This window comes from Amblyraja radiata, chromosome 19, assembly GCF_010909765.2.
Source record: "Amblyraja radiata isolate CabotCenter1 chromosome 19, sAmbRad1.1.pri, whole genome shotgun sequence".
Lineage (NCBI taxonomy): Eukaryota > Metazoa > Chordata > Chondrichthyes > Rajiformes > Rajidae > Amblyraja > Amblyraja radiata.
Genome location: NC_045974.1, coordinates 5,699,857 through 5,725,496, shown reverse-complemented (window position 1 = coordinate 5,725,496; position 25,640 = coordinate 5,699,857). Strand labels below are relative to the sequence as shown.

The window sequence follows — 25,640 nt, the reverse complement described above, 5'->3', positions numbered from 1 at the left end:
ACCACAGTATTCAACTATTTCACCACATACACCTTTTCCTTTAGAGTAACATTCTGTAAAAGGTGGCAGCCCTGGTTCTTATTGTCAGGTGCCTGCCATTGGTTCTGCTAAACTTCCTCTAAGGAAGTGTGACAACATTTAAAACCAATTCAACAGAACTCTCAGTCGCATACGTATAGAAACATCGTACAAAGTGCTGTTATTTTGAAGTTAATGAAGATCGTAGAGAATCTACAACACTTAACCATCAAAACTGCATCCCAGGATATACTTTGAACGTTTTGTACTGATTACTTGAAATTGTTTTGTTTGAATGTCATGTTGTATATTCAAATGCTAACTTCCTTCTCTAACTTGGAGTATACTATGTTATGTGAAACAATGGGAGTATCGTTTAAGTCCAATAGTTGATAAGTCATTCACACGTGACTTTAGTTGACGCAACTCCTCTTCCCATTCATTACTTGTAGGTGCAACAGCTAAGTACGGAAGCTCTTGACCAACAATTAAAACAGGCTCTCACTCCACCCACTGAGCAGTTGCCACCTTTTCCAGGACCTTCACTAACCCAGGTGCAATAATATTACCCAATGTGCTCTTTGTAAATTTATTACTCTGTATGCCATGCCTTTTGCATGTGATTCATCTCTTGATTGAAAATTATCTGATGCATGTTTTTGGCTTGCTTATTAATCCTTTAATTGTAAGTTATTAATTATTATATGCAGTGCAAGCTAAACCTCTCAATATAAAACACAGTTTGGTTAAATTGCTCTCTATTTTCTGTTCACCAAATATGGATAAACATATGGCATCAGTCCATATGCAAGCGAATGTTCATTGAACATTTCTGTTCACAAAATACCTTTTAACATTGCATGTGTCAGCCAGTGGTTTTGGAGAGCTCAAACCATCAATTTTGTGGATTAGTTTATTTGTAGGAAGGTAGGTAAAAATAGTTGAGTATAGTTAATTGAACTACGAATCAGTGTTAATGGTTCATTTAGTATTTGTATATAGGATATTCAGCTGAGTTCTGCCTGTTCCTAGCTGGCCTCCCATGGCTCCTTATCTCCCAATGTATTGAGGGTTCATCTTTCATATGTTAAATCAGTTGATCCCTGCAGTCTCCATCAGACTTTCTTCCTTCTCATTCTCGTTCCCTTTGTAGAGTCATTTAATTCTAATTTTATGATGTACTTCCCTCATCTGCAATTTCACCTTTGGTGATTGTTGTTTTAATGTAGTCCTATTTCCTGGAACTCCTTTCTTCAATTTCTTTGTCATTATTTGAAAAATGGATTGTCAGCCAAGTTACAGGTCTCTCACTTCCTAACCTTTTTTTTTCTATGTACTTAACCCAAAAGCAAAAATTGACAGTTATAAGCATGGTCTAATTTATCTGGTTTGTTGGTGTATATTACAACTCCTAAGTTTCAATAATGTGAATAGAGTGCATTCAATCATGTGTTTAAATTTTTCCTTGTGCTTGTATGATTTCTGTTTGGCTCACAATATATTTGTGCCCAAATGGGCATATAGACAATAGGTGCAGTAGGCCATTTGGCCCTTCGAGCCAGCACCGCCATTCAATGTGATCACGGCTGATCATCCCCAATCAGTTACCCGTTCCTGTCTTCTCCCCATATCCCCTGACTCCGCTATTTTTAAGCCCTATCTAGTTCTCTCTTGAAAGCATCCAGAGAACCTGCCTTCACCGCCCTCTGAGGCAGAGAATTCCACAGACTCACCACTCTTTGAAAAAAAGTGTTTCCTCGTCTCTGTTCTAAATGGCTTACTCCTTATTCTTAAACTGTGGCCCCTAGTTCTGGACTCTCGGGAACATGTTTCCTGCCTCTAGCATGTCCAAGCTCTTAACAATCTTATGGACCACTAGTTAAGAAGCTTGACTAGGAACTGATTGTGGACTTTGGAAGGAGTAGGATGAGGACCCACAGCCCCGTTTATATCAACGGGTCGATGGTTGAAATGGTCAAGAGCTTCAAATTCCTTGGCGTGCACATCTCTGAAGACCTTTCCTGGTCCGAGAACACTAATGCAATTATCAAGAAAGCTCATCAGCGCATCTACTTCCTGAGAAGATTACGGAGAGTCGGTTTGTCAAGGAGGACTCTGTCTAACTTCTACAGGTGCACAGTAGAGAGCATGCTGACCAGTTGCATCATGGCTTGGTTCGGCAACTTGAGCGCCCTGGAGAGGAAAAGACTACAAAAAGTAGTAAACACTGCCCAGTCCATCATCGGCTCTGACCTTCCTTCCATCGAGGGAATTTATCGCAGTCGCTGCCTCAAAAAGGCTGGCAGTATCATCAAAGACCCATACCATCCTGGCCACACTCATCTTCCTGCTACCTTCAGGTAGAAGGTACAGGAGCCTGAAGACTGCAACAACCAGGTTCAGGAATAGCTACTTCCCCACAGCCATCAGGCTATTAAACCTGGCTCGGACAAAACTCTGATTATTAATAACCCATTATCTGTTATTTGCAGTTTATCAGTTTATTTATTCATGTGTGTATATATTTATAATATGGTATATTGACACACTGATCTGTTTTGGCGTAAATGCCTACTATGTTCTGTGTGCTGAAACAAAACAAGAATTTCATTGTGCTATACTGGACACATGACAATAAACTCACTTGAACTTGACATTTTTAGTGATTTCAAACTACCTTTTAGGCAGTGCATGATTAATCAAGTACATTATCTACTTAGAGTTTTGTTTCACTTATCCTGCCACATCCCCATTCTGACAACTTGGTGGTGCACATACAAGCCAGGTAGTTTGCGTTTCAATCATACACTTCAAGAAGGAAGAGGTGTTGATCAGTAATTTTGTATTTTAATTGAGTCACTTAATTTGGGAGGTTTATTTGTTTGCTCTGCGAGATGATTTGTTCAGGAAGTTTCATTTGCAACTGCATGGAACTTGAATTGAAATGATTATATGAGCAATGTTCCTGTTCTGGGAGACGGTGCTCACTACAAATTTGAATCTGTAGATAACTTTTTTTTGTTGTTCTTCAGTCACAACAGCCTTTGGACACTTTGGATGCCCAATTGAGACGGGCCCTGAGCCCAGAAACGGTTTCAAACATACCTGGTGTGTTTACTTCAGTGCAGGTGAGTGCCATGCTATTAGTTGACCAACTTTACAAATTTTGATCATGTGGCTTAAATGATCAACTTTATCAGAGGCAGTTTGACTATGTTTGGCCCATTGGAACAATGTAATAATAGACGTGTTTAACTGTCGATGAAAGTAGTAGCAGTGCACAAATTTGTTTTTAAATGATTGGTGCAACTTGGGTAGATTGTACAAGTCCCTGCTGTATTGTGGGTTATCAAATCACTGGTTATGAAAACCTGGAGTTATATAGCAGAAACTGAAAGATTGCACTAGGATTAGTTTGTGATGCCCCAACAGCAAAATACTGAACATACTGGAACTTTGACATAAAATCAGAAAGTGTAGACAATATGGTGCCTAACCATACTGTAAAGAAATAAATAGTTAACATATAATGTAGTGGAATACTCTCAACATTTTTTGATCTACAGTAGAGTTTGATTAACTTGCAGATTACATTTGGGCATAATGTGATTGTAATGTTTCTATGTTCTGCAGAGGTAAAGGTTACAGTAAATGGCCTTGTACAACACTAAACATCTGACGACAGTTAATCGCTTGTGCTACTTTTCTGCGTGAAAAATAAATAATTGGGAAGCTAATAGGATTTTAATTCTATTTCAGTGAAGTTACAACTGCTAAGACATTATTTATGGAAAATGGGATTGAATAATATGGGTTTAATTGTTAAATTGGTAGCCCTGGAGATTTGCTACATTATGCTAGCACATAGACTTAATTTAACATTTTGTCTTATGATCATTTTAATTTTATTAAATTGGGTAATACACCAAGTCAGGAACATGTTGAAAGAGGAAGCTGATGGGATGTATTTACATGTTACTGAAGTTTCTGATAACATTTTGATCTTCATTCTAAATTATGGCTTTGTTTCCGTCCTTCCAAATCAATGTCTATTTTGTAAAAAAATGTCCTTCATTCAATCTTTATTTATTTTTATTTATTTAACCTTTATTTAACCAGGAGAAGTCTCATTGAGATTAAAAATCTCATTTACAAGAGAGTCCTGGCCAAGACAGGCAGCAGCACAGTTCCACAGTTACAGACAATAATTTAAAAACAACAGAGAACATATAAATAGAGTCACAGTCAGAACATCATCAAACAAAGCATGTACAGACAGAAGAGCCCGCTTCAACATAATTAAGAAGGGATTTAAATCTGTTTATAGAAACCAGCTCCTTAAGTTTCAGTTCATTCTACAGCTGGTTCCATGCGAAGGGAGCAGCATAACTAAATGCCCTTTTCCCCAGTTCAGTACGGACTTTAGGTACAGTTAGTAAGAACAAGTCCTTAGAGCGGAGCTGATAAGTTCCTGTGCTTTTTCGAATTACATACTTCTGCAGGTATGAAGGAAGAACACCGAGGATAGTCTTATAAATAAGGATATGCCAATGATGCAGTCTGCGGGTGGACAGGGCAAACCATCCAACTTGAGCATACAAAGAGCAGTGGTGCGTGAGGGTTTTAAAATTAGTAACACATCTCAGTGCTCCGTGGTAGACCGTGTCCAAAGACTAGGCATTTTGAAGATGCATTCATATATAAAACATCACCATAGTCCAACACAGACATAAACGTTGCAGCAACAAGTCTTTTTTTGGCTTCAAAAGAAAAACAAGATTTGTTTCTAAAGTAAAAACCTAATTTTATCTTTAGTTTTTTCACAAGTTGCTGGATATGAGGTTTAAAAGAGAGAGAATCGTCAATTATAATTCCCAGATATTTATATTGAGACACAGATTCAATCACAGAGCCCTGCAAAGTGGTGATAGGAGGGAGGTCCGAGGGCTTTGATTTAGCTTTAGTGAACAGCATGAGCTTTGTCTTGTCAGCATTTAAAACAAGTTTAAACAAGTTTTAAATCACACAGGTTACGTTGCACAGTGTTAAAAGCAGTTTGAAGCTGACAGAGAGCCTGATTTGGGGTAGAAGCAGAGCAATATATCACTGTCGTCAGCATAAAAGTGAAAATTTGTGTTCGGAGCTTTATGATCTAGACTATTAACATGTGTTTATTAACAAGAGGGGGATGGTATGTAGATGATGTGAGCTGCCAGAGGAAGTGGTTGAAGTACTATAACATTTAAAGGGCATTGGGACAGGTACATGCATAAGATGGGTTAAATGAAAAATGGGTCCAACCCAGACAGATGGGACCAGCTTATTTTCAATTCATGTTTTTTTTTCTGCTGTTTTTGCAGAGTGGGGTTCCTGTGAATGTCTCGTTAGCATCTTCTGTACAGAGTTTTACAGCAACCAGCTTGTCTGCAGAAGGTAAAAAAACAAAATGTTTTTAATTTATTCAGTGGCATCTCTTGAGTGCTAGCAACATTTATGTAAAATTACAATGAACTTATTGCCACTTGCCAAAAACTTATTCAGTAAATATTCATTTGTACAGTGATTGAAATTTTTTATCACTTACTTGGTGTTTAAGATGTATGTGGATGATTTGAGGTACTGTTCCTTTGTACCATGCAACGAAGCTGGGATTATGGTTGTAAGGTAGACAAAAATGCTGGAGAAACTCAGTGGGTGAGGCAGCATCTATGGAGCGAAGGAAATGGGCAACGTTTCGGGCCGAAACCATTCTACAACCAATGGATGGGTTTAAGATTGAGCATGTACTTCTGAAACCTGCAACTCTGATGTCGATTTTGTGGCATGAGGTGAAATAATCCTAAATGGAATTTTCCTGATGAGATTTTCAAAACTTGTATTAGTCAAATATTAATCAATTATTAATAATCCAGTATTAACAGAAGAGTGTCTTTCCCCATTTAATTTCTCTATTCCCATAATTAGCAGAATTATTTAAAAAAACCCGAGGTGAATTTTTGTACTTTTTAATCTAATTAGCCAACATATGAGTCTGGTTGTCCCATTTATAAGTAATTTCAGTTTCTTTTTTCTCTCTTTTCCCTACCAGGTCTTGTCCCTCAGCCTGATGATCATGTGGCTGATTCGGAAGACAAATATGGCCCTCAGCAGGATGGCATAACAACAAACACAGTTACTTGTATTGGAACTGGAGTAGTGAAGTTGGGTCGTTTTCAGGTAAGAACTTAGTTATGTAAATGAAAAGAGATCATATTTAAGTATAATGCAGATAAAGGTGAGGTTATCCACTTTGGTGGCAAAAACAAGGGGGCAGATTATTATCTCAATGGGGTTAGGTTAGGTAAGGGGGAGGTACAGAGAGGTACAGAGAGACCTGGTTGTCCTTGTACACCAGTCACTGAAAGTTGGCGTGCAGGTACAGCAGGCAGTAGAGAAAGCTTATGGAATGTTGGCCTTCATAACAAGAGGATTTCAGTACAGGAGTAAAGAGGTTCTTCTGCAGCTGTATAGGGCTCTGGTAAGACCACATCTGGAGTATTGTGTACTGTTTTGGTCTCCTAATTTGAGGAAGGACAACCTTGTGATTGAGGCAGTGCAGCGTAGGTTCACGAGATTGATCCCTGGGATGGCGGGACTGTCATATGAGGAAACATTGAAAAGACTAGGCTTGTATTCACTTGAGTTTAGAAGGATGAGGGGATATCTTATTGAAACGTATACAATTATAAAAGGACTGGACAAGCTAGATGCAGGAAAAATGTTCCCAATGTTGGGCGAGTCCAGAACCAGTGGCCACTGTCTTAGAATAAAGTGGAGGCCATTTAAGACTGAGGTGAGAAAAAACGTTTTCACCCAGAGTGTTGTGAATTTGTGGAATTCCCTACCACAGAGGGCAGTAGAGGCAAAATCACTGGATGGATTTAAGAGAGAGTTAGATAGAGCTCTAGGGGCTTGTGGAATCAAGGAATATGGGGGAAGGCAGGCACGGGTTATTGATTGGGGATGATCAGCTATGATCACAATGAATCTGGCTAGCTCGAAGGGCCGAATGGCCTCCTCCTGTACCTATTTTCTATGTTTTTATATTTGTTTTTGCTTATTGTGTTGCTCTAAAGCTCACAACTTGTTATTTTGGAGTTCATTCTCAAATAATATTGAACTACTGCTGCAGATAAGGACCTTAAAAATATTAGATGTATGTGATTTGTAGTTACATTTGGGGAGTTTGTGTTTGCTATCCTTTGTTATAGCGTGTGAATTCATTTGCGACTTTGCAATCTTGAGGAACCAGTCTAGAATCAGTAGAATACAGATACACGGTGAATTCTTCAGGAAATTTAATCATAACAACCTGCAATAAATTAGTTACAAATAACTCCCTTAAGCTGGCCTACATATGTCTATATGTTGTACGATATCAGTATCTGCTAATTAATAATTGTCAGTTGGGTTTAGGAATAATTTTTAGCTCTCGTCAAATGCATTACCTGATTTTGGATAATGTTCTCAGTTATTTCACACAGGAGTCAAATCCTATTGAATTTTTGTTTAGTTAACCTCTAAGTAATTTCTTTCTTTCTAGGTTTCTGTGACACCAAATGATGACTTGCATCAGGAAGCATATGATAAACTCCGAGAGTGTAAGCTGCAACAGACTTCAGATGAATCTTCCTCGTCTGGAAGCAGCCCCGAATGTACAGTTGTTAAGCCATCTGAACATGGCAGCCGTGAAGATGTTATGGATGGTACCCATGTAATTGAAAGCAGAAATAGTGAGCCCCTACCATATCAAGAGCAGGAGCCAGCCCCGCATGCAAAAATAGGTCGATTCCAGGTCACAACAAGAAGGGACACTGTTGGCCGTTTTTCAGTGGCAAGGACACAAGATGAAGTTACGTATGAAGCTGGCAACCTGAGTGTTCCTTTGAGTACTGCTCCATTAACAGTACTTTCATCATTGCCAGTGGATCATGTTACAGATCAAATGTTACCACCTAAAGAGGCCATTGAATCAGAACAATATCTACATACAAATGGACCAGTTTTGCCTGAGACAGGAGAGCAACTCCTTTCAGAGGAATTGGATCAAATACAAGTTGATTGTCCAGGCAGTCCAGTGTCGCCTCAATCATCAGAATCCAAGGGGACCATCATTGTGCAAAGCCTTACCAATTCCTTTAATTCTTCCTATATGAGCAGTGATAATGATTCAGAAATTGAAGATGAAGATATGAGGAAGGAACTGCATAGATTGAGGGACAAGTAAGTGTCTGATTAAGTCAAAAGTTTCTAAGCGCTATAAATCAGTTTGAGAGTTCTGTAATTTTTCGTATCTGTAAATGTATATAAATTTGATTTGTACATGAAAGCGCAATATAGTGTAGTAAAATAAATGTAATGGGTAAAGCAAACACTTGTCTGTTTAATAGCAGTACTCAGTTTTAAAATAATTTGTTTCAGACATTTGAAGGAGATTCAGGAATTGCAATCACGGCAGAAGCAGGAGATTGAGGAACTCTATATAAAATTGGGTAAGGCACCACCTGCAGTAATAATTCCACCTGCAGCACCCCTGTCTGGACGTCGCCGACGGCCCACCAAAGGCAAAAGCAGCAAATCTAGTCGGAGTAGCTCCCAAGGACATAAAAGTCCCTTACTTTCTGGTGGGTAATGAACAAGTTCCATTGCACCTTTTTTTGTGCAGTGATATTTAGTGCTGACATTGTGGCTCTGTTCACATTTGCAGGGTCCTTAACTGCTCAGAGTACTTCAATGTTGTCAGCACCACAGATGTTGATGCCACCCCAAAGTTCTCATGAATTCATTTCTGGACAAGGTCAGTTGTTGAAACCCTCGCCATCCAGTGAAAATTTGTACTCTGCTTACACCAGTGAAGGGGTGATTTCTGGACAAAGTGTCTCTGGTACTGGACCAGGTAAGAATTTTCCTGAGTGGTTTGAAGATTTTAGGTTGCATATATTCTGATAATTTTTCAGCTGCTATGTTAGTTTTAGATTGCACAAATGTATATTTTCTACATGTAGCTTGAGGGACATACTTTTATTATTAAAAGCACTCTTGGTTTGACCTGTTTTTTTTTTTGTTTTTTTAAGAGGTCCTTTAATCCACAATCAATAAGGAACTGGTGGAAGTATAACTAACTGGACACAAGCATTTATTGCGATTGCCGTCCTGTAAAATCTTGGAATTTTGCTGCTTTTAGTGAGGATTATATCAGAATATACAAAATAGAAATGGGTTATTCATCCCAATAAGTCCATGTCAACATTTGTTTCACATCATACTACTCATCAGCCGCTCCTTAATATACCTATGCTATTTGCTTCACAAGTTATTTTCTATTTTCTTAACTCTTTTGATTTATTGGTTAAGTGGATGGTCTTTGGTTGTAGGTTCCCCTTCACATGGAAATATTTGCCACTCATTGTCAAACTTTCATTATTTAAAGATCTACATTTCCTTTTCTCAGTAGAAACTAAGCCCAATATAAGGTCAAACCTGATAGAGGTATATAATGCTATGAAAGTCAGTGTGGGTTGATTTTTTTCCTATAATGTAAGATTTTATAATTTCTACCCTGATTTTAAAATAATGCAATTGCTGGAAGATTCTGATAAAAAGATATATCCTAGCAACTAAACTTGTTGATATCAGCACGGGAGAAGAATTGTAGAATTGCACCTGTCAATGCAAATAGTAAAACTATCTGCAGTAGAGTGGCAGAATTTGATGGTTTAATTCCTGGCTTCAATATCTTGAGAATCAAAATGTGTTTGTTTAACTGCCTATAGCACATGATTCATCTCCATTAGCAGTCGAACTTTTAAATAATATAGAATCCAAGATCTGAGTTGATAATTAGGCTAAAGCCTTGTGTTTCAGTGTTTTTCTATTGCCTAGCTCACTCAAGCGATTATTACAACAGTGCTCTTATAGATAACAAAAATATAAAAATAGGCATTAAAAACAGCGCATTGTGGACGCATGGTTTTATCATTAAGAAAGAATTCTGAAAGTTCTCCATTTAACAACCTAATCTCTTTTTTGCTTGCTTGGTTTCTCAGAACTTGGCTGCCTTTCCGATTACAGTATAATCAAATTACACGATGTTCACAACTCCTGTTAGCGCAAGAACATCTATTGCAGAGAGGCTATTGTGTATCAGGAATTAAAAATAAGTGAAACTTTCAGCTGATTTTTCAAAAAATAACCTCTACCAAACCCTACCAGATGAGGTTTCAAAAGATAAAGGCTTGAAGAATATGTAGATCTGCAGTAGAAAATTTGGAGATTTTATTGAAGTTAGAAATGCTGAAGGATGGAAACATTATTATATTATTGCATAATTCAAGTTGGCTCTTTCATACATAGTGCTAGAGAAAGATAATTTTACAGATTATTTGACTAATAAAGTATCCTTTTAATTAATCAGACATTTCTTCTTCATTTCACTTTCTTTGGAAGAAGTAAAGATGGATTTGTTCAACTAAAATCAACATTCACTTCGGATTAACAATTTGTTGCATCCATACTTTATATGTCCCATAAATAGATGTAAGTTAACTCCCTTCAAAAAAGTTGTTCATGTTAAAGTAATTGACACTGGTACTCTCAAGCAGGTACTGAAAGCAATGTAATAGTTAATGTTACATTTGCCATTCCAAAACAAGTCGCTAAAAATAAGTAGTTATTTAGACATGCATTCTTAAACCTATAATATCCACAGGCAAAACCTGCTATAGATTGGGACAAGAGATGGAATAGTCAAATGTTGCCAACTTTCAATGGTTGTTTTTGTGAATTGGATTTCTGTGAAGTTTAACGGGTCCTTTTTGAATGATATTTTGACGGTTAGTCTTCAAAACAAAAATAACTGAGGCATATTGCTCTATGTATGTATGTATATAAATGTATCTATGATTTGATATCGAATGCTGAACACATTGATGTTTCCTTTACTGTATTATGCATGAGCAAGCAATGGTTTTCCATTGTTGGAACAAAAGTGTATGTATTTTGGCAGATTCACAATTACTATGCAAATCCTAAAAATTCAATTGTTTCCATGGATTTCACTTCCATAGCAGGATTATATTTTTATTTCCATTGTATGCAGCCCAGATGTCCGATCAAGCGAGGCTCAGCCAATGCCTCTCAAATGTTAAAGTTACCAGCAGGCTTTGTTTCCAACTGACTTTATCTCATCTGTCCTGACCACCACATTACGTGTGTGGGTGGAAAGGGAGGGAGGGAGGGTGGAATCACATTACCAAAAAAAAACCATTTGTATCACCCGCATCAAACACAAGTAAAAACAAATATTGTGTGCTTATTTACTTATACTCTTTCAATTGCGTGAGTGAATTTTATTCAACTTTTCCATTAGTGATTTGTGAATTCTGTAAAGGTGAATTTCCATTTCGCAAAGGCTGTTACGTAGGGGCCGCACCTATGTTGAATTTTGAGTGTTTCCTTATTCAGAACTCTGCAGATTGAAGTTGTGCAGTTATTCTGTAAAATATAAATTTTAGTACATGATTGTACATACATATTTCGATGGGCTGCATAATCTGATGGGTTGTGGATATTTATCTGCAGGTAATCACTGCTGGATGGTAACTGTTGGGCAGCTGCTAATATGCATTCAGGCTTTGACAGAAACTTGGGAAAGTTTACAGCTGGAAACAATGTGTGCTATATGCAAATAGGACTTGAAGGGGATTAACGTCCAAGGTCTTTTGAGAAAGTTGTTGCATTCAGTTTGAAAATATTTGACCCAAGATTAAACTTTGACCAACTGGAAGAAAAGAATCAAATCTGACTGAATGTTCTTGTTTTAATAAGAAGCAGGAAGAATGCTTTGCAGAATTGGAGATGATAAATTCCTGTAATTAGAATTGCAATTTCCAGGGGAACAATAAAAATTACGAAACTCTCAAACTGATTTAAGCAGGTCTGCAATAGCCTGGGTGTGTACAAAATAGCATTTAATTTCAAGCATTAGAATGAAAACGATTTTATTCAATGTGACATATTCCCTCGATGCTTATAAAACTAACATTCTGACTATAGTTGTCTGTTTTCCTCCTTTTCTGTTACTCTGTCACAGGCTCAGCAGCGTTTCACTGTGCATCAGAACAAGTAACTTTTAAACTTGGCGGCAGAAGAACAAGGTTTCTGAGTACGCCCTGTCTGGCTCTTTGTGTGTAACACTTTTATTCTTTCTCATCTGCCTTTTCTTTCTTTCCCCAACATAAAGCTTTGCTGCTATCAATGCATACTTTGTTCACTATGTTTTCTGAATTTTAGTCACCTATTCGAAGTTTTCCTATAGGGCAGCGTGATAAGTTGGAAAACTCAAAACAAAAAGTGTGAATTAACTAATTTTTGATGATGATTTTGAAAAAGAAACAAAATAAATTGTGCAGGTGAATTTGACACAGAAGGTTGCAAACAACTAGACATAATTGTGTGTGCGTGCCTAGGTCAGTATATGCATCATTCAAACTCCTCTAGATAGCACATTTATGTTCACTTGAGGCCTGCAGAAAATTTAATCATAAGACATATGTATACCCATTGATTGTAAAATGATCAAAATGATTGTAAAAACCTTGGATTTGGAGGCATTTTGCAAAGTTGACTTCTGAAAAGGTACTTCTGAAGGTAGAAGTCTTGTCTTGTGACCTGGGGTCCAAGATGATTTGTTTTCTTTTGTTCATCTCTGGTTTTTTTCCCTTCCCCAACTCCAAAGCCTCTAACATCCAATCCTATTGCTTGTCACTGCCCTTTTGATGCCAAATAATGTGAAATGTGCAAGTCCCAATCAGTAGCATCTGATGCCTTGCTCCTCGGGCACAGCACTAAGTTCTGCAACATTTACCCATGACCATACCTTACCTGATACTAAAATGTTTCGAGCCATTACGTTTTTCTGTTGGTATTTTAACCAATGCTAATATGTAAAGTTGCTTTGCTGAATTATATTGGAGGCAGAGTCTTTATTATGGCTGCTTGTGAGCTGGACATTGAATCTTGTGACACAATGCCATTTTCACAATACTCGGCGAAACAGATCATTGTAAGGCATTGCTGGGCATCTACAGCCATGCGGAAAAAGAGTGAATCTGAACATTAACGTGAAAAAGCAGATACAAAACTCCTTAGTTGCATCTGTTTTGACGGAGCACTTTGTTGCAAAGTAACTCTAGCTTTTGTGACCATTTTGAAATTATGCTTTTTCTTAAAGAGAAAAGTTAATTGGTCAAAATTCCCTTTTTTTTAATGGATACCCGGTACTCTTTGGATATTTTGTCCAAAGTTTAAAGATGTTTTACTATTGAGTTTACCTCAACAGCAACTGCATCGTTTGAGTTCACACAAAAACTAGCAGCATGGTTTATTGCTGAGAGCTTGCAATTTAGCAAGCTTAAATTCTGCAATAACCAACTTAAAATCCCTGTGTTTCAGATGAGCTATAGATAATTTATGCAATTTTCCTTGGCATTGATTTATTAAAATTCAATGCTGTAGTACACTAACATCTGCTTTTGTAATCATTATAACTGTTGGTGGCCCTTTGGGGGTTGAGATAAAAACAACACTAACTCAGAGAAAGATGTTGGTCGTTTGAATCATAACAGTGACATTAACATGGGGAAAAATGACAGAATTTTCTTTAAAATACAATTGAAATTTTTGGTTGGGGGAACAAATTCCCATTTGGAATCTGGTCTTGGTGTGCAAAACTAAAGCATCTTTTCTTTTCCAAAGTTATAAACCTTTATTTAGGCTACTGTAGAATCCTTGCATTATTGCAGTATTCTCATTCCCTCACTGTGTCAGAACCTTCCTGTGATCGTAGTAGGTCACCTTTGGACATTGGTAGGTTAGTATTCCAATTCTTGTCCTGAAACTTTTAATAGGAAAGGCTAGCAATGTTTTAAAATTTCCATGCATTGCATGGCAACTCTTTCTTTCAATAAGTTTTTGACCATTTTGTTTTTTGTTGCTGTTGTTGACTAGAAACATGGCTGCATCATTAGAAAAAGCCCCCTTGTCCTTTATTCATGCCAGGTTTCTGTTTTAAAATTAACAAAATCTGAAAAAAAAAAAGAAACAAAATTTAAAAATTAAAATATGCTTTTGTTAATCTAATTGTAATAAAATCTTTAATGTGTTTTTAATAAAACATTTGTGTTTGGGCATTCCATCTGCCAGTGGTCAATTTGTTTCAAAACAAAATTTAAGCCGAGATACTAGATATTTGTACCATAGTTCCGATTTCAGCAACAATGGTGTAATACAATGAATGATTTGTCTTCTCTCGTATCATAGTTGCATATAAATATGGAATAGTTTCACTTAATTAAAACACCAAGATACTGTAATCAATCAAGTGTAAGCTTACATCCTTTAACCACGTGGTTTTACCATACATTAGTCAAAAGAGCTCACACTAGTTCCCCTGAATTAATTTGTCTGTCCTCCCTGCTTCAAAGTACATTTTCAAGTGGCTTGCTAACATAATTGTACAGTTCAATTAATGAAAAGGCAAGAAAATTGTCTGGATAGGCTTAACAAGAGAAGCTTGATCTGTAATTTTACATGAATCACCCTGCCTCACTCTTCCATCTTCTCTCTTTGGCACTCTTCACTTGTTCACATTTTGTCAGGAACTTACTGTTTACTTAGTTGTTGGACAATTATACTTGTGATATATGTATATATTGCAGAAGTAAAGCAGGCTTGTGGTGAGAGAGAGAGAGAGGGGGGGGGGAGAGAGATATAGGGAAGGGGAAAGTCAGATCAAGATTAGATGACAATGGTTGAGTTCTCTGGCTAATTTGCTGTCTTGAAAAACAGATCTGGGTGTTTTAATGTAAGACTTCCTGTTAAATCCTTAAATCAATTCCATGGGTGTATTTGGAATCATTGCAATTCAGTACAAAAAATGCAAAGAATGATGTTACTGAAATAATGCCGTGCCATAGGTTCCACAAGCTCACTAAGTTTCAATATTTCTGCATAAATTGAAAATGAGGGTAACATACACTAGATGAGAATTGACTTTACTACTTGACTTGGTGTGTGGTGGAATGCTCCAGTCATTTTCCTGATTTGCGAAAACACTTTGAATCCCGCAGGCTGGTATGGATGCAGGTCCAGTGGACTTTTATCTCTGCTAATCCTAGTGCATGTCAGTTTAAATGTTCAACAAAGCAGCATGGCTTCCTACGAGTTTACATCTCATGGAAGTTGTTTGATTACAGCTTTCTTACCGTCTTGGTCTCAATTTTCTGACCTTTCCACTATCTAGCAGCTCTGTGTAAGTAACTTCATATTACAAGCAAGCATTGTGGTTATTGAAGCTTAAAGAGGGAATAAATATATTGGATTGTAACTTTAACATACGGAGCATAAAAGACTGTCTTTACCTTTTCCTTAAGACATTTGGAAATGATCAAAGGCAAATTTATTTTGCAGCACTTTCTGATAATAAACTAACCATTTTAGTTTACTGATTATATGAGAGAAGATTTTTTGCAAATTCCATTAATGGAAAAACTAATTTAAAATACATGTCTTAAATTTTACTTCCAAGCTAAAGTGTTGTTTGGCTCAGCAAACTATTATTTTCACACTGATATACTAAAATGATACCTATGAATTAATAGTCATCGTTATAGAAAGATACACTATGGAAACAGACCCTTCAGCCCACCGAGTACACTACAACCGTGATTTAGATAAAAGCTGCATTATTCCATTTTTTAATTCTCTTTAATTCTTGTCAACTCCTTGCAGATTTTATCATTTACCTGCACACTAGGGGCAATTTACAATGGGAATTAGCCTACTAGCTAATTGGGATGTGGGAGGAAACCAAAGCAGAGAAGAAATGTGGGTCAGAGGCGGAACATGCAGACTCCAGACTGATAGCACCCATGGTCAGAGTTAACTGGGGTCTAACACTGAGAGGCAGTGGCTCTATCAGCTGCACTTCTGCACTGTCCATAGGATGCTGATAACACCTTTTTAGAATCTGGTATGAAATTAATCTGATTGCTAAATGACTCTTCCCTACAACAAATTTATTTTCTGTCGTCACCTCATTTTGACCCTCCTGGTTTTCATTAGAGAATTGGGTGCATTGGACTTGAAGATATTATTGTTCTGCAAACAGATTCGGATTCTGCCTGAATTAGCTAACAATACACAACTTGCATTATATATGGCATAGAGAGACACAAACGATGGCCCTGTTTAAAATTACTTGTCTGTGATCTTGAACGGAATGTGTTCCTTCTTGACCACAGCCCACCCAAAGTATGTTTGCTGTTTCCAGTTTGCTGGTTTATTACAACACTAAGGCAGCAATTGAGGGAAAAATAATTTTCTTTGGTATATACGACCTGACCATTGTATGGTGCTGCAGAGCAGTTGCACTGTATAGAGTACAGATAATGAAATAACAATCAATAGGAAAACAGTGTAAGTTTTATGTTCTGAAAACTGGGAGACAATTTTTTTTTTTAATTGAATAATTGGCTTTCTGTACTGCTCCAAATTTGTAATTGTCAAGCTGTTAAAGGTTGCATGACTAATAAAATGTTGTAATGGGTTCGAAGAAGTATACTTGCTTTTTACTAAAATTACTGTTTAATGAGGCTCTCACTACCTGGATTTTGCATATATGCACTGAATGATAACCATTTGCTTCCTCTTTGGTTTTACTGTGACAGAATCCCATATCACACAAATCAATTCAATTGATATTAATGTACTTTTTCCCATTCTGTATGTTTCTCTTCTCCAAGCACTTTTCTTTATTCTTTAGGGAAGATGGTGAAAAAAGTCTGCCCATGCAACCAATTGTGTAGTAATTATCCTTTTCTCATGTTTTACTTCGCATGTTACACTTTGATATTATAATCCTTGCAACTGACTTTAGCAGTTCAGCTCATGCGATTTATTTTGAAGTTTCTACAACATTAAGTGTATGGGAGGGCAAAAAATTTGCAGAAACCCAGTCTTTCTGTTGCTTGATTTAAAGCAATGTTAGAATAGATTTCCTCCGATTGGCTTTATGGCTTGTATTGACAGAATATGTAGACTTAAAATTTATAATACATTTATTTTTATACATTAGCAAATTGAAATGTAATCTAACATAAAAATGGAAATTAAAAACATTTCCCAGCCATTCATTTGAAAGTAATCCATGTCCATGACAAAATTTTAAGTGAAATAATAAATAAATTGCTAAATAGTATGACTAGTAGTGTTTACTCCTCCACCTCTACCCCCAAAACCTCATCCCTTGCTCACATGCTGAACTTAGCTGGCCAATTATCAGATATGACAAAACCTATAATGCTGAAGTCAAGTGTAAAGATAGCTTTGGTCTTGCATGTGCTAAGAGCTGATTAAGTTGTGAATGTGGATTAATTTAATGTTTTGATATCTGGATGCATTGCATGCTCAATGCAACTTGGCTTTAATACATCCTTGAGTCACCTACAAGCAGTAGAGAAAGATTGCATGAAGCCTTTATTAAAAAATGGCTTAACTAATAAACTTGTACATACAGTTCCTCTATTCTAACACAAACGTAAACCATACAGTCTGAAGTGAGATGCATGATATGAATGTAAGAATTACAGGAAAATTCTTTAGCTTTGTTCAGCGTCTCGGCACAATAGTCTGGATCCATTAACGGATCACCTTCAGAAGATATTAGTCAAACTTGTCACCTTTCTTTTACTGATTTAATTCAACAAAAAAAAAACACTTGCATTACATCCTTTATGAAGAGAAACACACAAGTTGATTAAAACCATCATTAACCTTTGTTAAGGAGTGACAAGAAAATAAGCATTCATCTTTATTGTTTGTGATAAATTCTAGTAATGTTTGGTTTGATATGTATCAAGAACAAGTATAGGAGCCATCAAACAAAGTTATCGTCGTATTAAAATATCAGCAAGTTACTTTTATTTTATTTGAGAACTCTGATCATAATTTCAAAAAATTAATTTGATCAACTTTCTATTTTGCCAGGGACAACTAGCACAAATGCAGTAAGTGGGGTTGGGCAAATGCCCCAACAACCAGCAATGACAAGCAGAAAAGGCACCTTCACAGATGATTTGCATAAGTTGGTAGATAATTGGGCTCGAGATGCGATGAACCTATCACAGAACAAGCGTGGTATAAAGCAGCAGGGTCAACCAGGCCAACATTATTCTGAAGTAAGTAAGCCTGCCGTTCATGCTTAGAAATTGTTTTAAAAGGTGTGTTATTGGCCTCGCTGAGAGTGCTGATATTGAGTTAAATGACCAGTTGATTTGTTTTCCAGAATGTGTATCTTGAGGTGGGAATGTTAACTGGGATAACAGGAAGGATTTGGGCCTTGAAAAGCTGCCATATAGCTTTCCACTTTTTAAAAACTTGGGTAGAATTGGAGACGGGGCCTGCAAGGATGCATTCTCAGCCTCATAGTATGTTCCGCATTCACTCATGACTGTGATGCCAAATTCTAACTTAATTTACAAATTTGTAGATTACACCATTGTAGTTGGCCTTATCTCAAATAATATTGAGACAGAGTACTAGAAGGAGATAGCGTTTAGTAACATGGTGTTCGGACAACACCCACTACCTCAGTGTCAGCATGATAGAATGAATTATGGACTTGGGGAAGCAAGATGGTGTACACTTCCAAGCCAGGATCAATGATGCTGTAGTGGAGGTGGTTGAGAGCTTAGAATTCATTGGCATATATAAAACACAAATTTGTCCTGAACATTGAAGCCAAGCCAAGAAAACACACCGATAGCTTTACTTCCTCGGAAGACCACGGAAGTCCTGCGTGCATCCATCTTACACTTGCCAACTTCTACAGGATCCAGCAAGAAAGTATCTGATTGGAATGCAAAAAATGGAAGTATGCTCTGTCCAGCACGCAAAAAAAGACCTATTCATTATATCTCCGTATACTTGGCAAAAGTATACTAATACCAATACAGATACTGAAGTTTCTTTTGTAGATTCTGTGGCAAACTGCAGGATTCGTATGTTAGATTGAAAACTCATCAAGACATTCCTAATTTACTAAAGCAGCACTACTTACCCTTTGAACCACCAATTAAAACCATTTCAGAATTATTCTTTTTAGACGTGTCATTAGTTTTTTCATAGGTAGCTATTCTATTAATGCTGTTTGTTTGTAACATTTTACAGACAATGCCGAGGAAGTATTCAGCACCAGGTCAACTTTGCGTCTCCATGACCAACTCTGTGGGAGGACCACCTATTTCTGCTTCCTCAGTGGGTTCACTGGGTCCTTTCAGCAAGACTCCTCTCTGCCAGTATGGTTATCCTGGAGCGCCATATGGTGCTCAGTGGACTGGAGCACCTCCCCAACAGCAACCTGGCATTATAGCACCAACGGCTGGCCTCCAGTTTCAAGGAGTTGGTACCACATCACTACAGAGCTTTCCCTTGGGTACTTTGCAGAAATCTGTCAGCAGTCCTACCGGATCCAATCTTAGGACAACGTAGATTCTAGTTCTGGATAAGTGTGATCAATAGACTGAGTGGAATTCAAGGTTAAATGCCTCTGCTGATGTTGCCAGGGCTAGGTCATAGAGCTTCAAAGTGTACAAATGGCTGACACTGCTTTTATATACACAGCATCATTGAGAGCTATTTTACTAGTTCTGTTTCAAACAGCGTTCTGTGCGGACATGTATTTACCCATCAGTTTTTGATGTTCAAACACTGTGATATATAAATGTTGTTGGACAACAGTAGTTAAAAGTGGATTTAGAGGGTTTAAAGTTTTAAAGAAAAACATAAAAAAAACTAAAGCTAGCTATAATCCATACTTATCAGACACTTTAACTTCCTTTGTTACTTCATTGTATTAGATAAATAAATGTGAATGTAAAATTGTATAAATGTACTTGAATACCTGTTTTCCCAGTATGCTTGCTGGATTCATAGTGCCTTGTATTGTGCTTCTGACTTGTCTGCAGGAAAGCACTTAGTGTCCCCAACAGAGAAAATAAAGAGGAAGAGAGCAAGTGAAGATGGAGTTGTGGTAATGTGAATAGTTACACTTGTTCTTTAACAGAGCTATTGTCACAGGCAGTGACTGAATTGCCATCCATTCCCCTTAATCTGTTCTTGTCTTCGTCCTTCCCTCCCCGGTGATAGCCTTTTAATTACTGAAAATGTGGAGCACTTAAGGCCAAGGTAATAATGGTTTAAGTTTTCTCATGTAGTTTAAGGGTCTGCATTTTCCAGAATTTTCGTCAAGTGCCGTTGCTTCCAAAAATGCATTGGAAAAATCATTTACATTTGATTCTATTGAAGTTCCCGTCAAAATTATTATTTAATAGTTATCACTATGAATACTGCTGAAATATAATAAAAGCAGCAGTCCTTTTACATACCAGAACATGTTTCAGGTTCCTTCAAGTGATATTAAATTGGTGGGAGGAAATTAGGTTCTGCAAAAAATCCACTATTAATCTTTTAGTGTAATTCATCATTGCAGTTTATTGATCATCTGTTAATTTATAGATGACCATGGCAACGTTTACTCTGTGGTTGTAGGCTATCACCATTAAAATAACCTTTGAAGCAACACAGAACAATGTTATTCATCTGGATGTATGGGAAATGTGAAGAGTGTCATGGAGAACTTGTAATCACTTCAGGAAGGCCTTTCTGATGCTATCTCTTGGTTTTTCCTAGAATGTAAATCCTGATTTCCAAATGAAATTCTATATTGGTCATAATCTATTCAGCTGTGGTGACCAGATTTGGGCCAAGTGCTTTAATTTAAACATTACAAAATTAAAAAGACCGAGCTGATGTAGATGTTTTCCCATTGATATATGTATAAAATAAACAGATTTAATTCCTGTACGAACAGTTACTTGAAAATTAGCGACTTTTTCCATTTCCCCAACCCAGAAAATATTTTTCCTTCCTCATTTCACATTTCAATGCAAACTACACATTTAGTTTTGTTTTGCCAGGTATTTGCAAAAAAGTGACTCGTAAAGAACTGGTTGAGAGTTATGTTGCAGTTTATAGTGATATGAAAAATAAAAGGACAAATACACAAAATTTGGATGCAAAGGTTGTTTCAGAGAGAAAGAGTTTCAGTTCTCTGACTTTTATCAAAGAACTGTTAAAATCCTGCATTTGTATTTGTTACAAACTGCAGTTGAGCACTTTATTTTGATTTTTTTTTCAAGTAAAATTGAGGAAGGTTGCACCATTTATTAAAATATTTTTTCAATATGAATGAATGGTTAGTTCTGCTGTAACTGTTACAACAATTCATGGAACTGAAGAATTTTTACTGCAGCACTTGTTGCAGACTATTGCTGAAAAGTGAGCCTTAAACAATATTGAATAGAGTTGGGAAGCTTAAACTGAAGTTGTAGAAGTAGACATACTATAGCAAATTATTCCATTAGCTCTTGTTTGAAATGCCCAAACTCTAAGAAAAGCATGCTTTGAAATTAGAGTTCTCTTGTAAAAAGTACCTGTTATGAAGAACACACTTTTCTCTCTAAAGGCTTTTAATACAAAAAGCTTAGAATTATCGTGTAATTTTATTGTTAGTTGGAAATGTAATGGTATTCTGTACACCTGCTTTGGGGAAGGAGGGGTGGGATTTATTTTATTTTAGGCAGATAGGCATGATAATGAGAACTTTTTATTTCTTTGTCTTTGCTTCCCTTTTAATAAAATTGGAAGGTATGGGGGACTGTTTCAGCAGGTGCTTTTGTATCTTCTACCCCATGCTTCATCATATTTCTTATTTCTGTATGTGGATTAATTTCTTTAAATCAAAGCAAATAAAGGCAAGTACTACAACCAGTATTACTCCTTAGACTGCAATAAACTGTGAAAAGTCCACACATACGTTGCTTTTTAAAAAAAGTTGAAAGTATAATTTTTCGATGAGTTATCTGACCTCTGAGTAAAACCCTAGATCTTCTGTGAAATTTATACTATTTGCATGGGGTTGAGGAGGTGGCTCAAGTTTCTAAATAGTCTTTTTTTTCCTTTGCCCAACTATTCACCCCTCCCCATGAAAACAACTCCAGTTGATGTAGAATAATATGCAATAAATAATCCTGGGACTGCTATTGAGGATGTTGGTTACTTGGTATTTGTTTTTGGTTCCTGTTTAAGTACAGGCAGAAAGTTACGAGTTTCAGTACATGTATGCTATTCCTGTGCATATTTTTATGCAGTTAATATATTCTGTATTATGTTGCTCTAATTAAGAATTATTCTCATACGACAACTAGAGCAAATAGCAGCTGGTCTTCATTTTATTTTAAATTTGGGTGCAGAACACATTTCTTTCTCTCCATCTCTCCTTGTCTTGGGCTTTTTTTTAATATTGTGCAAAAAGCTTGATCCATTTGCCATTTCCCTTATGGAAAACAATTGAAAAAATGTACAAATGTTATAAATGCTACTGACTGGTGTTAAATTATTTTCTGTAATATCTTTCTCCCCACCCTCCCCCTCCCATCAAATTGCAGTCTTGAATCTCTTCTGTTGCTCTGGAGTTCAGTGTCTGTCCAAGAGATCTCCTTTCATTATTTAACATTATACACTGTAAAGAAATATGGGGATCATTTGCAACATGAATTGTATGTTTGCACTAAATAAAGGTGTTGAGCTACATGCAAGATTGCGCTTTGCGCTGAAATTTGTTACTTTCTTTGTAGATTATTAACTGAAATCATTCAAATAAAAATGATCAAAATCTCAGTACATCTGTTTGCATATTTCTCACATTAATAACCTTGCCTTGTTTTTCGTGGTTAATTTTAGTAATATTATAGTTTGCTTATTTGGAAGGTCCCGTGTTAGTAATTAGAGAACCAATGTTAAAGTCAACCAATCTGCTAAGTTGGTACATCTGATGTTGTTTCTTATGGAGTTCAATAGGTTAAAATTGCCCTAAAAGAAAAGTGCTGCCCATATAAGTCCCAGTTAACAAGATTACTATGAATGACAAAGACTTCCATTCACGTAATTAATCCAGAAAATTCCTAAAATACGTATTAAACCCGATTGTTTCTTAAATATAGCTAGACTTTCCATCTGCACAGTTTCATGTTAGATTGCTGTGATCATTTTATGTATTTCCTTTAACTTTCACTGTTTTGGAGTTGCCTCGCTTTCTTCCCACCTTGATTAATATTTCTTCATCATTTTTCAATTGCCTTTAAAATGCTGTAGAATGCTTTTCTCAACCGGAACTTTTTTCCATGTTTAAAAAATCTTGATTTCAGTTGTGAGTAACAATCTACCAATGCAATGCTTTTGTTTTTCTGCATTGGGAACAGAATGTTACAAAGTGGGATACAAGGACAGGGGAAGGGGGTGTGTGAGATGGGCTTATCGGTTTCACTTCAGTTAATCAAATAGTAGCCACAGAATACGGGAAAAGAATGGACTTTCGGAATTAGGAGGAACTGGCAGAAAAAGCAAGGTCACAAGTTTTTAATTATGATAATATCAAGAGTGCACAGAAATGTACAATTGTAAAGATATTAGAATTCTGTGGAAGGGGTAAAATAATACAATACAGTTTAAAAAACATGTCACTCAGTCTTTCTCCAGCTCAGTCTCTTTTAATGGAACTTGCATTCTTTTGTCTGCATGGACAGATTATAAAGATGGCAACTAAGTGTATTAAGACTAAACACTAATGTTTTGTGCCTGTAGGCATATAAATTAATGAATTTTGCAGTTAATAGACAGAGTATGTACTAATTGTACCTTTTTGCATAATTTACATGTCAAGTTGCAAGATGCATTAGAGTCTGGAGGATGAAAATATTGCTGACGTTCTTTGAAATAATGTACAGATTATCTATGCATTTTGAACTTAAGTCTACAATTATTTTGGTAATAAATAAAAAATCTCTGGATGCTTAGACAATTATGATGACCAAGAATCGGAAGATCAACAATACAAAATGAGACTACAATCACGTTACTTGATAATATCACCTGTCCTCCATTTCTCCCACCCATTTTAGTGCAATGGTACATTCGAAATTTGACAAGCTTGGAAAGCTTTTGTTGCTTTCTAAACAAATTCCCTTAATATTGATTTTTAAAATGTATATTTTTCAATATTTCCCCACACGTACTCATAGCAAACTATCTACACCTAATGGAAGAGTCTCTATACATCAGTAGAATCGCTAGCCATTTCTATTGTGATGCTGTATATTCAAAATAGCAGCATAAAATGTTCCTGGGAAATATCATTGTTATACATGGTGTAGATTTGAAATGAACTTAGACAGGCAAATCCTATAAAGGAATTCAATGAACATGAAAATTTGCACTATCCTTAAAGGCTGTTTTTGAGTGACACTGGACATTCCTCACAAACCAAACACAAAGGTATAAACTAAGACAATAAAAAAGTAATATTTTGGCAAATTGATCTTTTCAGGCAGGTTCCAATCTGCGTTTCTTCATGAATTGCCCCATTCGGCAAGGACTGGATTCTACTGGAAATAAAATACAAGGTTACTTTTCAAATCTGTTGCGCTAAACAAGGACTTTGTCTCTGGTAACAAATAATCAATTACTAAATATACTTAGTTGCAGAGTTCTGCTGTAAATGTAGAATTAATCACAACTCTGAAAGAACAATAATGTCACAGTTGATTATGCTGACTTTTGTCTGCAGCTCTGCTGTTGTGACAAGAGTCAGACTGAGGAGAATGCAGCATCTGCAATTTCTTGTATCTAGAATACAAGGTCTGATTGATTTCAGAGTTTTATTTGGATAAAGATTTAGAGGACAAATCAAAATATGGCGATTCATTTTAGTTTAAAATCCAGTTATCTTTTTCCATTGAACTACAATTTTAACATTAATGACAAGTTTAACAGCTGGATATGTGTTCACAGTTTTGGTATTTTCTCAGGGCAGTTCACCATGTCCAGTGGACTCCACTGCAGAGTGTCAGTAGGCGAGATGCTCTATCCGGCCAGGACAAACCAGCTGAGTAATTTTTAAAGAATCATACTGCACAATAAATGGAACATTTAAAAACTATTTTCAGTAGCCTTGGACTTCACCCTGGGCAGAAAAAAATATTGTGGGCATGATGCCTACTCTGGGCAAAATGTTAGTATAAGAGAAAAAATAACCAACATTAATTTTAATTCTCAGTCCACAGATAGTTGCTGTTATGGAGATATTTACAAAATGCAAAATGTATTAAGATCCTGGATTAATGGATAGGACAGATTTGGCGGGATATGAACCAAACGCTGGCAAGTGGGACTAGTGTAGCTGGGACATACTGGCCGGTGTGAGCAAGTTGGGCCGAAGGGCCTGTTTCCACACTGTTTCACTCTATGCTAATACTGGTTTGCTATCCTTGTCATGACATATAAAATTTGATCTGCGCAAATAGTTCAGCAATCAATTGAAAGATCATACGCAAATTAAGAATACACTTCCAACTGCTTTCTTGCAGAATGATTTATTTCATGTTGAACCACTTTTAATCTAACTATTG

At 36.6% G+C, this 25,640-nt stretch overlaps 2 protein-coding genes across 16 annotated transcripts in view; one reads left to right on the top strand and one right to left on the bottom strand.

Moving 5' to 3' along the window:
• wnk1 (WNK lysine deficient protein kinase 1) overlaps positions 1 to 22,857 on the top strand; it is a 104,941-nt gene extending 82,084 nt beyond the window's left edge. For 8 of the 14 annotated variants that reach the window (XM_033037523.1, XM_033037534.1, XM_033037535.1 and 5 more), the window contains 11 exons: positions 471 to 572; positions 3,051 to 3,146; positions 5,379 to 5,451; positions 6,107 to 6,234; positions 7,601 to 8,280; positions 8,479 to 8,681; positions 8,765 to 8,953; positions 12,149 to 12,241; positions 16,880 to 16,921; positions 18,103 to 18,293; positions 19,285 to 22,857. In XM_033037523.1, the coding sequence (XP_032893414.1) occupies positions 471 to 572; positions 3,051 to 3,146; positions 5,379 to 5,451; positions 6,107 to 6,234; positions 7,601 to 8,280; positions 8,479 to 8,681; positions 8,765 to 8,953; positions 12,149 to 12,241; positions 16,880 to 16,921; positions 18,103 to 18,293; positions 19,285 to 19,605 (2,118 nt within the window). In that variant the 3' untranslated portion in view covers positions 19,606 to 22,857. The remainder of the gene's footprint in view (positions 1 to 470; positions 573 to 3,050; positions 3,147 to 5,378; positions 5,452 to 6,106; positions 6,235 to 7,600; positions 8,281 to 8,478; positions 8,682 to 8,764; positions 8,954 to 12,148; positions 12,242 to 16,879; positions 16,922 to 18,102; positions 18,294 to 19,284) is intronic. The other 6 variants (XM_033037527.1, XM_033037525.1, XM_033037529.1 and 3 more) reach the window with 6 other exon arrangements.
• rad52 (RAD52 homolog, DNA repair protein) overlaps positions 22,125 to 25,640 on the bottom strand; it is a 36,731-nt gene continuing 33,215 nt past the window's right edge. The window contains exon 11 of one of the 2 annotated variants that reach the window (XM_033037538.1): positions 22,125 to 24,617. In XM_033037538.1, the coding sequence (XP_032893429.1) occupies positions 24,556 to 24,617 (62 nt within the window). In that variant the 3' untranslated portion in view covers positions 22,125 to 24,555. The remainder of the gene's footprint in view (positions 24,618 to 25,640) is intronic. The other variant, XM_033037539.1, reaches the window with a different exon arrangement.